The sequence below is a fragment of the Cylas formicarius genome, unplaced genomic scaffold (assembly GCF_029955315.1).
Source record: "Cylas formicarius isolate icCylForm1 unplaced genomic scaffold, icCylForm1.1 PGA_scaffold_6__28_contigs__length_40554024, whole genome shotgun sequence".
In the NCBI taxonomy this organism is placed as follows: Eukaryota; Metazoa; Arthropoda; class Insecta; order Coleoptera; family Brentidae; genus Cylas; species Cylas formicarius.
The window spans coordinates 5,306,879-5,319,023 of NW_026844347.1; the positions used below are offsets into that span (position 1 = coordinate 5,306,879).

The 12,145-nt window shown below is 34.4% G+C and overlaps 1 protein-coding gene across 5 annotated transcripts in view; it reads left to right on the forward strand.

The window, feature by feature from the left end:
• LOC132704157 (calcium-transporting ATPase sarcoplasmic/endoplasmic reticulum type) overlaps positions 1-12,145 on the forward strand; it is a 28,075-nt gene that overhangs the window by 10,708 nt on the left and 5,222 nt on the right. For all 5 annotated transcript variants that reach the window (XM_060673981.1, XM_060673980.1, XM_060673979.1 and 2 more), the window contains exons 3-9: positions 549-566; positions 7,164-7,246; positions 9,227-9,331; positions 9,383-11,155; positions 11,211-11,720; positions 11,783-11,916; positions 11,972-12,089. In XM_060673981.1, coding sequence (XP_060529964.1) covers positions 549-566; positions 7,164-7,246; positions 9,227-9,331; positions 9,383-11,155; positions 11,211-11,720; positions 11,783-11,916; positions 11,972-12,089 — 2,741 coding nt within the window. The remainder of the gene's footprint in view (positions 1-548; positions 567-7,163; positions 7,247-9,226; positions 9,332-9,382; positions 11,156-11,210; positions 11,721-11,782; positions 11,917-11,971; positions 12,090-12,145) is intronic.

The window sequence follows — 12,145 nt, forward strand, 5'->3', positions numbered from 1 at the left end:
TGGTTAATCGAATTAACTGCTCTGATGGACGATTTTGTCCACGATAAAATGGACGTAGTGCGTGATAGGTATTCCGCCCAGAACCATTATTTTCGAAATAAAATTGCACTATTTGCAAGCGTTGTTCAGGCGTGAGTCTATTCATGATGAATTGCCAAACCAAACTGAGAATAAATCACTTGACAGCTGCTAAATCGGTCGCCATCTTGAACAGTAATGCCAACTTAAAGTTCTATACATCGAAAAAAAAAACACTCATTATAACAATTGGCAGAAATATGATTTTTTCGAATTTTTGTAGTATTGGGCAGGGTATTATAAATATAATGGAATGTAAATATAAAGCACTGCGTATTATTAGCATATTGAAATAAAGTTTTTTAACAAGGTGTAAACGCACTGAACATTATCTGATGAATCAAAAATCCATTGAAAGTTAAAGTAATAGTTAAAACGTCGTAAAATTAAAAATATGGTGCTGAAGTTCTGGTAGAATTGTTATTATTTGACGTGGCCTTATTCATTTTAATGTTTTTTGTTTGTTTCAGAACTTCCTGCAGAGGAAGGTGAGTAGTTGAATTCGAAAAGCTGCAAACGTAAGTGGAAATTATGAGTTAAATTTTATGGACGTTGACAACTTATCTGCTATCAAAATACTTTATTTAATTTAACAGGAACCTCGTGCGATTTCCAAATATTTATTTCAACTTCACTTCTACATTGAATAAATATTTATTTAGTTTTAGTTTTCGGATTAAAAAAAAGTGTTGAATGGGGAATTCTCCAAGAACCTTTTTTTTTGTCAACAAATGGTATATCTAACTATTGCAATTTATGTCGCAGGAAATTAATCCCTCATAATAATTCGCAAATTTTAATTCCGGACTCCAACAGCAGTTCGAAATACTTCATAATTCATCCATCTTGTACTTTTACTACATGCTACTAATTGGTTGATTGGCATAAATAAAACTTGTATCATAATTAAAATATTTTTATGAAATTTGTCACTAGGGCGTTTGTTGCCTTGTTTTGAAGTTTAAAATTGTATTTTTTTTAACTTCAGCCAAAAAGAAGTAGTTGAAAAAATAGTTATTTCCGGTATACCTGGAATGAAAATTGGCATAGGCAAAGTGTAAATTTTGAAATAAAATAATTTTAAAAATAGTGATACACATTTTCAACTAGGCGATCAGTATTCTCAGTGTACGATTTTTTATATTCGTTAATGCGGTGCGTGTATGTCCATACCGATTTTTTATTGTTTTCATAGTGCAAATTTCGAGTCCACAAAATTTTTGTGTCGAACATTTCACATTATTTTTTTTTATATTCGAAAGGAATATCTTTGTTTATAGTAACCGATTCAACATTTTATTTAGATAAAGTTAAACATCTGCCTCACTTAAAACCCAATTCTCAAACGAATTGTTGATAATTTGTTACCTACCTTTGTTTTGTAGGAGTGTATCCTATTAGCAGAGGTTAAAGTCGAGATGTTTATTCGGGATCAAAGCAATATTTATAATAATATTTTTCAAAGTCGTTGCTTTCTCTTTGCTTACATTTGACGCAGTGTTTATCTCGTTTTGCAATATTCCAGTCAATGAAGAGTTTTGCTATTTCGTCAGTTGGAAATCGGTAAAATCAAGCGTAATGGATCTGTGGGATTTTTTAGAAATTTGCGAGTCTATTACTTGGTCTGTTCAGTTACTGGTTAAATCGGTAACGCGAAGTGAATTAGTTTTATCGAAAATGTAAATCAATTTTCATTCCATTACGGTGAAGTTTCTGAAAGTGGCGGGAGAATTTGCCGAGGAATTTTGCGAATTACGTTGATCGAGGCGTCACAGATTTCAGCAAATCGTTTCTTTAAGGCCGCCAACGGTGGGCGATTATTAGAATTTGGTTCCGTTTATCCCACGAAATTTAAATTGACCAGATAAAACTTCAGATCCTTGAGAGCGCGTTGCTGAAATTTTGAAATATTTATTCATTATAAGAGCGTTTATTATTTGCTAGGTATTTAAAAATGCACTTGAAATCAGTCTGTGACTTCAAAAGTTGAAAAAAATGGAAATATCTAAATGGAGATATGCTACCCAAAATTTATTATGAAATCGTAATGCGATAACAGTGAAGAAAAAAAATGTATATCTTTATTGTTAGAGTGTGGCCCAGATTTGGAATTTTATCTCAAATGTGTTTGCAGATCTAAATATAATAACTATTGATTTCTCCCACTGACAGCCGATGTTATTTATTCGAGGTTACTTTCCTTGTGGACATTTTTATAATATATAAATGATTAAAAACTATCAGTTCAAACGAACAAATCTTTGGTCATTTCTTTCAAATTGGAATTCCCTAAAGTGATTTTTTGTTGGGTTGCCTATTTTAGAAAGTTATAGTTTTTATGTTTTTATGTTCAACTATTAGTTAGCCATGATGACAAAAAAAAAACAATTCAATAACTACAAAACGTCATTCATTGCTTCTTGCTATTTGAGAGTTTTATTTCACTTGACTTACAGCAGAAACGTCTAATATTAGGTTCCCTCTTCGATCTGTCAGTGTTTTTGAAGAAATACAAATTTGTTTAAGGTTTAAGACAGTGTTCGTTGGCTAGTCTAATCAAAACCAATTGTTGTATAAGGCTTTTTAAATTCTTATGCAAATTCATTCTGTTTTAAAATGGTTTTTTAAAGATTTTTTATATTAATTAATTTCATATTCGTCATAAACAGTTGATTATTTTTTCAAATTTCACCTATTTTTTAAAATTAAGTTACTCAGAATTGTTTAAATTTCAGAAATTTTAGCAGCGCCCTCTAGCACCCAAACGGTTGCAGGTAACATTCATTAGAACCAGTGAATTTTTCCTAAAATTCAAGCTGAACTTTTTCAATTTTTTTCCTAAACTGACAATTTTGATAAAATTTTGCTGCATTTGCTTGCTTTCTCAAGCTATTTGGGAAATGTTAATTTCCAGTTCAGAAAGTTGTGTTAAATGTTATTTCTTTCCTGGTTAGCAGACAATAATAAAACGCACAATGCTTAGATCGTGTTTCAATTTTAAATTTGCCACATTATATCTTTATAACGATCGCGCGGAATTTACGTTTCATAGATACATATTTGCAGCCTTATTTGGATTTCGGTTTAACCTTGTTCTCTCTGACAATGCGCCTCGGTTTGTTTAACGTTTATCACTTCTTGCCAATGATTATTGTAATCGCGCAAATGGCAAAATATTCAATCAGCAGTCGCGTCATCGTTGCGCGAAGTCAAACCGCATATAATACGGACGTAAAATTACTCGTAAAAATACGTATATTTTTGCATCCGAATCGACACATCACTCACAAAGGTCAATAATTTTCTTGCATTGTTAAAGGCGCTTATTTACAATTTAGTTGAGACCAGCGAATTCTTGGTCGTAAACAATGCAAATAATTGTTGCTTTATTTAGGAAAATGACTATTTATAAAACGAGAAAAAATAGTGCGAGCGGTTTTCGATGGACTTAAGCTAAAATTAAATGTGTCACTATCTATTTTTTATTTTTTAACTGGATTCCCCATAAATGTCTCACTTAAACTTAAACGGAACAACCTGTCTATTCTCAACGATATCTTGTACTATCGAGTTTTCGAAATACATTAAGTGGTATCTCATTTTTTTTAAAGTTTAGATAATGGATGCCAAAATTCTATACTATTGACACAGGCTAGTTGTAATACTTTTTACAAAACTTCTGGATTCCTCATGCGTCGGTTTTTGCTGAGTCGAACTTGCTGACGTTTCGCCAATCATCCTGTTGCCTTCTTCAGAGCTTGACTGAAACTGCCTCGTGTTTTAGTCTGTACCCGCTTATATTTGAGAGGGGGCGGAGCTAAGTGATAAAATACGAGCCAGTTTCAGTCATGCATTGAAGAAGCAAACAGGATGATTGGCGAAACGTCAGCAAGTTCGACTCAGCAAAAGCGGACGCAGGAGGAATCCAGAAGTTTTGTAAAAAAAAATAATATATTATTTTTGTTTTTATCCTCAAGGTAGTTAGAACTATATATTATATAACTGTATGAAATATATTTATTGCAACAGATGTAGTATAGGCTATTTATTTTATACGTTTTATAAATTACCTTTATTTTTTCTTAGCAATCGAAAGCGGTAATACGATGCAGTATGTGTCTCTAAAAATAATCGACATTTAGGTGATTTTATGTCCTGATTGGATTATCTTCATTACTATGTTTGTACCCGAACAAAATAGCAGAAACGATATATTAGGAAATTAGAGTATTATCTCTAACACAAAAATTGCAGTTGGGCGAAATATGAATTGTTTATTTTATGTCCGGTATCTCTCGTAGACGCTTTTTATGCTGAATATGAAAAGCTTTGGTTATTTTTGGGGCCCCACTAAAATTCATAAATCGAATCTAAGTGAACACGAATGTTAATTCAACAAATCGTCTAGATTTTTAGGAAAATAGCTCTAAAAAAAAAACTTTTTCTTAAACTGATATGTAAACTGTCCAAAAGAAAACGCTCCAAACAAGACCTTAAAAAAACTGAATTCGTATTTGTTATATTACAATGACAATATGTATGGAAAATTGTTAAATTATGACATAATCACATTTTAAGTTTTATTTCCTGCAGTTGCAGAAAAAAGAATCGTATGCAACACATTTCAAATTGAGTCTCCGCATACTCGTGCGACTGGGAGCAATCGCCAGCAGCTCGTTCACCAACCTGACTTTTGTGTGCAAAAAGTCTTTTTTTAAACCCGTTATAAGTTTTGTGAACGATTATCTATTTTTTTACATTATAGAAGGTATTCTTATTTTGCCTGTAAGTAGAAAAATGGCCAAGAACTGGGGTTGATTTAAACTGGTGCACTTAAACGTTTTCTCTCCATTTAACGTAACTAATCTAAATCTGTTCTGGAACGTAACAACCAACGACGCCGACATGTTACCCATTTCGATCGTATTATCTCAGGTGGAATGATTTTCTCCCTTATGCGGATCCGTTTAATTTTAGATCGCAAAAGGACGGATGTGCTGCGGGTGAAAGCTGATGCGACCGATTCGAAAGCTCGGCACGATGGAGCTTTTTGCCTTTCACTCGTCGCAGAGCTGTTTATCTAGCAATACGATTGTAGTTGGCGAAGGCGTCGTTAGACAAAAGGTCAATTGCCCTTTATGTAAAGTCTTATACGACGGAAGAGACAATGCAATAAGATTTTACCAATAACGCCTACAACGATAACGTAAAAGTGTCGTTTTGAAATATTTAAAATGGACCGTAAAGTTGGGAGCTAATGGGACTGCTAATGAAACGAGCAATTTCTTTTTAAGAATTCGTTTACATTTTGCTATACTGGTAACTCTTTAATTTAAAATAATATGTACCGGGTGACGCAGGACCCCCCCTTTATACTACAGCTTCAAACATGTCGATCTGATTTTTTAGGAGTGCATAAAATTCAATTTTTTAACATTTTTATTTTTTTGAAACTGTTCCTGATTTAATCAGAAGTGACGTCATCGCCAAAATGTTAAATAGAAATCCCCATTTCTGTTTCAATATACCTTCAATGTTCAAATTCTCGTTAAAATGATGTATAACATGTTAGTTAACATTGCTGTCAAAGATGCAGTGTTTTGATAATTCTTGGTCGGTCATCAATTTCCGAGTAATTCCAATTCCAATAAAGCCACCGTCGAGAACCAGTTCGGATGTTTCCAGTATTTTAGTCACGAGTTTGGGAGCGATCGAATGTTTTCGGTAGATTTTAGTCATGGACCAATGAAACTCGTGACTGAAGTGGCTTTTATGAAACTTGTTGCATATTGAATTGCTATGTCTAATTGGACATGAAAACAATAAAACGACCAGTTACCACCGATTATGTCCCACCATTATTTAATAACTTGGCGGATCTACTTTAGTTGTTTGTTACGTTTTTACTTTTTTTTTATTTCGCGACGAAATTACCTTTTCTATGGTATAGAACGTGTAAACTTCTATAAAGAAATTTTATAATATTATTTGGTATTTGTTAATGGAATGGCCAATTTGTCATTTGCCGGGTATTCTTGAAATGTTAACAGGTTACATATCATTTAAACGAGAATTTGACGTAAATTTCGAATATCGTACATCACTTCCGGTTTAACCTACTAACTAAATGTGTTAAAAAAAGGTATTTCAGTAAATCAACTGTACATGTTTAACGCTATAAAAAAAATATGTCAACAAATGGCTAATAAGACAGAAAGGAAGAAACTAATACTAACAATTTAATTTAGAAACAAGTCTATTGAAGTCTGAATCTGTTTATAATTCACCAGAGCAATGCTATAAAATGTTACATATATATGTTACATAAGTTACAAAATTTTTGTAAATGAATGATGAAACTGATTCTAGTCAACCCCATTTTGCACTGATCTTAGTGCATTTTAGTTTTTATTATTTTTATGTCAACGAATATAAATTTCCAATGCTATAAATTTACAATGCGGCAATGGTAATTTTGTGCGTTTTATATTCACCGCCTATCTGTCAGTTTAAGTTAAATCTTAAATCAGAATAATTGTGGCGAGAAGAAAAGTCGATTGTTCCATTTACAAAGTGTAACTTTGATGCACTGCCAACTTTCGAGACCCTTTCTAATAAAATCATTTTAAAAACGTAAAAAAGTCCTTTGAACTATCACCCTGTTGAGGAGTATCATTCACAGAGGTGCCTCCCGTATGTGTTTGCTTCGAAAAATTGAAGAGCTCGTTGTGTCTGCTCGGGAAAATGCCCTTGCTTTTTAATGATGAATTTAAAGAGGTTAGTGATTTTTTTTGCTTTCAATTTCCAAATTTTTTTAACAGTCGCAGTGTTTTCGCATTATGGGTGCCTACAGCCCTGTCTGTCTATTAATATATCATTTATCCCTTTTTAAAGCCGTATGCCAAAGGAGATCTAATAGCAACAGTGTTCCTAGATAGGAACTAAAGAGAAACAATTCTTGAAATCTGTTAATTTATCTAAAGTTTGATTTGGAAATAGTCAACGTACATTTTAGCTCACACTTGCCACTTTTCGCAATCTATATGTTGTGTTTTGTTCTTGGTTTTATGTGACTCTGTTTTCAGGAAAGTCGATATGGCAATTAGTTTTAGAACAGTTCGATGATCTTCTAGTCAAGATTTTGTTATTAGCTGCAATTATTTCATTCGTAAGTATTAGTTCTAAAGACAAATTTGGAGATTTTGATCGCCATGTTAAAGTGTGTAATACTTAAGTGCATACCGTACATGTTTCTGTTTTTAATTGGTTTTTGGTGATAATTGAACTTAGTTGTTTTTTTGTAAAGTTATTGCCCTCGAAACGTTATCTTTTTCCATTGATTTGCACCTGGACGTTGATTGGAAGTTGTATATTTGTTCACTACCGCTGAACATCGTTACTGTAAACAATGGTTTCATTTTTACATAAATTATTATTCAACAATAAACAGTACTTTGAACGGGAATCAGTGTTTTAAAACGATTTTGATATTTTTGGGGCATGATGCGTTTCTTGTATTATAAACGTTCCGTGCGGTAATTTTCTTTTTTTAGCACTCTCCGATTTTTTACTTTTGCGTTTGTCTTTTGTACAAATTAAATTAAATAGATGTATTACCTTTTATGGATGTAATTTGGGACTATGAGTGACTAACTATAAAACTTTTTAAAATACTGATAAGGATTTTCTTAAATCACTTTCTTTTGCCTCAGACCACAATAGGCAGTTGATAATTTAAAATATGTTTTAACCATTTCTTTATCGACAATATCGACTATACAAATTTTTGAAATTTTTTTGTTTCTTTTTTTGTTCTAATAGTAGCAACATTTTTGTAATCCAGCTAGTGTTTACTTTTTATTTATTTGCTCATTCTCTTTTTTGGAAGATCAAATTCTATTATCAGGTATCTATTCGTTTTGTTTATTTGGAAAGGCTTAATATTGTTTCTACCTTGGTGATTTCCTCCTATTAACTTCCGGTTTTATTTGAAAAGTTTTCGAATTGAATTTTTGGGAAAGCCATTTATTACGTCAATAATTTTGTCCAAATAACGCGAGTTTTGTGTCATATGAAGTACTAATAACTCTGCTACTGCTATTTAATCTCATTTTCTTGATTCTTTTTAAAGCATAGCGTATATTGAAATAAGATAGTCCCATGCAGAATATCAGCGTAACAAATATAAAATGACCAAAATAAATTATAAAAATGAATTTGAGTGAGTAACAAATTCAGTTTATATGACCTGACTTGATAAGGGAGACATTCGGAACTTTGTACTAATTGTGGCGTAGATGTATTTTTATCTTGACTGGACCGGAAAAAGTATTAAAGCAATGTTTAGAAGAACTGTCAAATTTGACAATTTCCTAAAATTTGAATGTTTTTATATCTCAAGCACTAATCGGATTTTGAAATTTTCTAAACAACATATTAGGTAAACCCTATAGCTATAGTATTAAAAGAAAGTTACATTTTTCAACCTCAAAATGCATACGATTTTTTCTTATCGTTTCATTTTTTTTTCTCAATTTCGAATGTTATGCCGGATGTTTATCATTACAAGGCAGTTAAAATTAAATACGTACTGATCGTCTGTCTCTATTACTTTTCCGGGATTTTTAATTTAACATGGATTTTAGTTTTGTATTCTGCAAATCCGCTCAAACTATTTATTTTTAAATTAGATCTTATTGATTTCTTATTTGTTTTGCTAAAACAAACAATATTGTGAAACCATAATATGTGGAAAGGAAACCATTGCATGCAAATTGTTAAAAGCATCATTATTGGGCAATTTTATTCCGGATAACCAACAGTGAAGGTAATATTATGTTTACTTTTTATTGTCTAGATAGCGACGAATAAGTGTTTACTTTTAAATGTACCGGATTAAGACGGTAAACTTAGAAATGCTTAATTATTTTTCAATATCAATGGCGCTGTAATATCAAAGAACGACATTTTTTAGAAAATGCTTTAGAGTAAAATCCACTTTATCCAATTTCTGTTCACAGTAGGTTTATTTTTGGTTCACTTAAAGGGAATGAAACGTAATAAGGAAAACTTTTGCTGCCTTTATTGTTTCCAAAAGTTAAAGTTTACTTCTTCGTCTTCTCAATCTCAACGGTTATTCATTTTTCAGGTATTAGCTTTATTTGAAGAACACGACGGAGCATTCACTGCATTCGTAGAGCCCTTTGTAATTTTACTTATTCTTATTGCAAATGCAGTTGTCGGAGTGTGGCAGGTGAGGCATTAACGATTTAGTGATTTCTTTCGTGACGTTGTATTTGTACAGGAGCGAAATGCGGAGTCTGCTATTGAGGCACTCAAAGAATATGAGCCGGAAATGGGCAAAGTTGTTCGATCGGACAAACCAGGTGTACAGAAAATCAAAGCTAAAGATATCGTACCGGGTGATATAGTTGAGATATCGGTAGGGGACAAAATACCTGCGGATATTCGAATCACCAAAATCTACTCGACAACTCTTCGCATCGATCAGTCAATTTTAACCGGTGAATCCGTGTCTGTTATCAAACACACTGATGCCATCCCTGATCCGCGTGCCGTAAATCAAGACAAGAAAAATATCTTATTCTCTGGTACCAATGTAGCTGCTGGCAAAGCCCGCGGTATTGTTATCGGGACCGGCCTCAGTACTGCTATCGGTAAAATCAGGACAGAGATGTCGGAAACTGAAGAGATCAAGACGCCACTCCAACAGAAACTTGATGAATTCGGCGAGCAGTTGTCCAAAGTGATATCAGTGATTTGTGTTGCCGTATGGGCTATTAATATCGGTCATTTTAACGATCCCGCCCACGGTGGATCGTGGATCAAGGGGGCTGTTTACTATTTCAAAATTGCCGTCGCTCTAGCTGTCGCCGCTATTCCCGAGGGTTTGCCAGCCGTAATTACAACTTGTTTGGCTTTAGGTACTCGCCGTATGGCAAAAAAGAATGCTATCGTAAGGTCATTACCATCTGTGGAAACGCTGGGTTGCACTTCCGTTATTTGCTCAGATAAAACCGGCACATTGACGACCAATCAAATGTCGGTGTCTCGCATTTTCATTTTCGAAAAGGTTGAAGGCAATGAAAGTACCCTTAACGAGTTTGAGGTCACCGGTTCAACTTACGAACCGATTGGTGAGGTTTTCCTTAAAGGCCAAAAAGTAAAATGCTCAGAATTCGAAGGGCTTCAGGAATTGGGAACAGTGTGTGTAATGTGCAACGATTCCGCTATCGATTTCAATGAATTTAAGCAATGTTTCGAAAAGGTGGGAGAAGCCACTGAAACGGCTTTGATTGTTTTGGCCGAAAAAATGAATCCTTTCAATGTGCAAAAAGTCGGAGACAGGCGTCAAGCAGCCATATGCGTGAGGCAAGACATTGAAACTAAATGGAAAAAAGAATTTACACTTGAATTCTCCCGTGATCGCAAATCCATGTCTTCTTACTGCGTACCACTTAAACCATCTAAACTGGGCAATGGACCGAAATTATTCGTCAAGGGTGCCCCCGAAGGAGTACTGGAAAGGTGCACACACGTTCGAGTGGGCTCACAAAAATTACCTCTTACAAGTAGCCTGAAAAACCGCATTCTTGAAGTTACCAGGTCATACGGTACCGGTAGAGATACCCTTCGTTGTCTTGCGCTTGCGACCGCTGATAATCCCATGAAACCCGAAGAAATGGACCTTGGGGATTCTACAAAATTCTATACTTATGAAGTTAACCTTACATTTGTTGGCGTTGTCGGCATGTTAGATCCCCCAAGAAAAGAAGTCTTTGATTCAATTGTAAGGTGCCGTGCTGCTGGTATTAGAGTCATTGTCATCACAGGCGACAACAAGGCTACTGCCGAAGCTATCTGCAGACGTATTGGGGTGTTCACTGAAGATGAAGATACAACTGGCAAGTCATATTCTGGGCGAGAGTTTGATGATCTCTCTCCTGGAGAACAAAAAGCTGCTTGTGCCCGTGCTCGCCTGTTTTCGCGTGTAGAACCTGCGCACAAATCGAAGATTGTTGAATACCTTCAAAGTATGAACGAAATTTCTGCAATGGTGAGTTTGATCATTTGCAGTTATTCAAAATGGTAATGACTGCAATTATTTTCAGACTGGTGATGGTGTTAATGATGCTCCCGCTTTAAAGAAAGCTGAAATCGGTATTGCTATGGGTTCAGGTACTGCTGTAGCCAAGTCGGCTGCTGAGATGGTATTAGCTGATGACAACTTTTCATCAATTGTGGCCGCCGTCGAAGAAGGTCGTGCGATCTATAATAATATGAAACAATTCATTCGTTATTTGATTTCATCCAATATTGGTGAAGTGGTATCTATCTTTTTGACCGCCGCTCTGGGACTGCCAGAGGCTCTTATTCCGGTACAACTGTTGTGGGTCAACTTGGTAACTGACGGCTTGCCAGCTACTGCTCTAGGTTTCAATCCACCAGATCTAGATATTATGGACAAGCCGCCACGTAAAGCAGACGAATCTTTGATTTCTGGATGGCTGTTCTTTAGATACTTAGCTATTGGTGGTTATGTAGGCGCTGCCACTGTAGGCGCAGCTGCTTGGTGGTTTATGTTTTCCCCAGAAGGACCTCAGTTAAGCTATTATCAATTGGTAATTTGTGTTTGGCCAACGTTACTTTTGACTAAAGTTACGGATAATTCATAATATTTCAGACGCATCATTTACAATGTACTGGGGCTGCTACAGAATTCAAAGGAATTGACTGCAAAGTTTTCAATGATCCTCATCCAATGACAATGGCTTTATCTGTTTTAGTTACAATTGAAATGTTAAATGCTATGAATAGGTTGGTTGATTGGTTGGTCATTTAGTTTAGTTGATTTAAAAAAATATATTTTTAGCTTATCAGAGAATCAATCTCTCATTGCGATGCCCCCATGGTGTAATATGTGGCTGATTGGCTCAATGGCTTTATCTTTCACCCTCCACTTTGTTATCTTGTATGTAGACGTACTTTCTGTAAGTATCCTATGTGCAGTAAAATTTAAATATAATATTAAATTTTGCTAATTTAG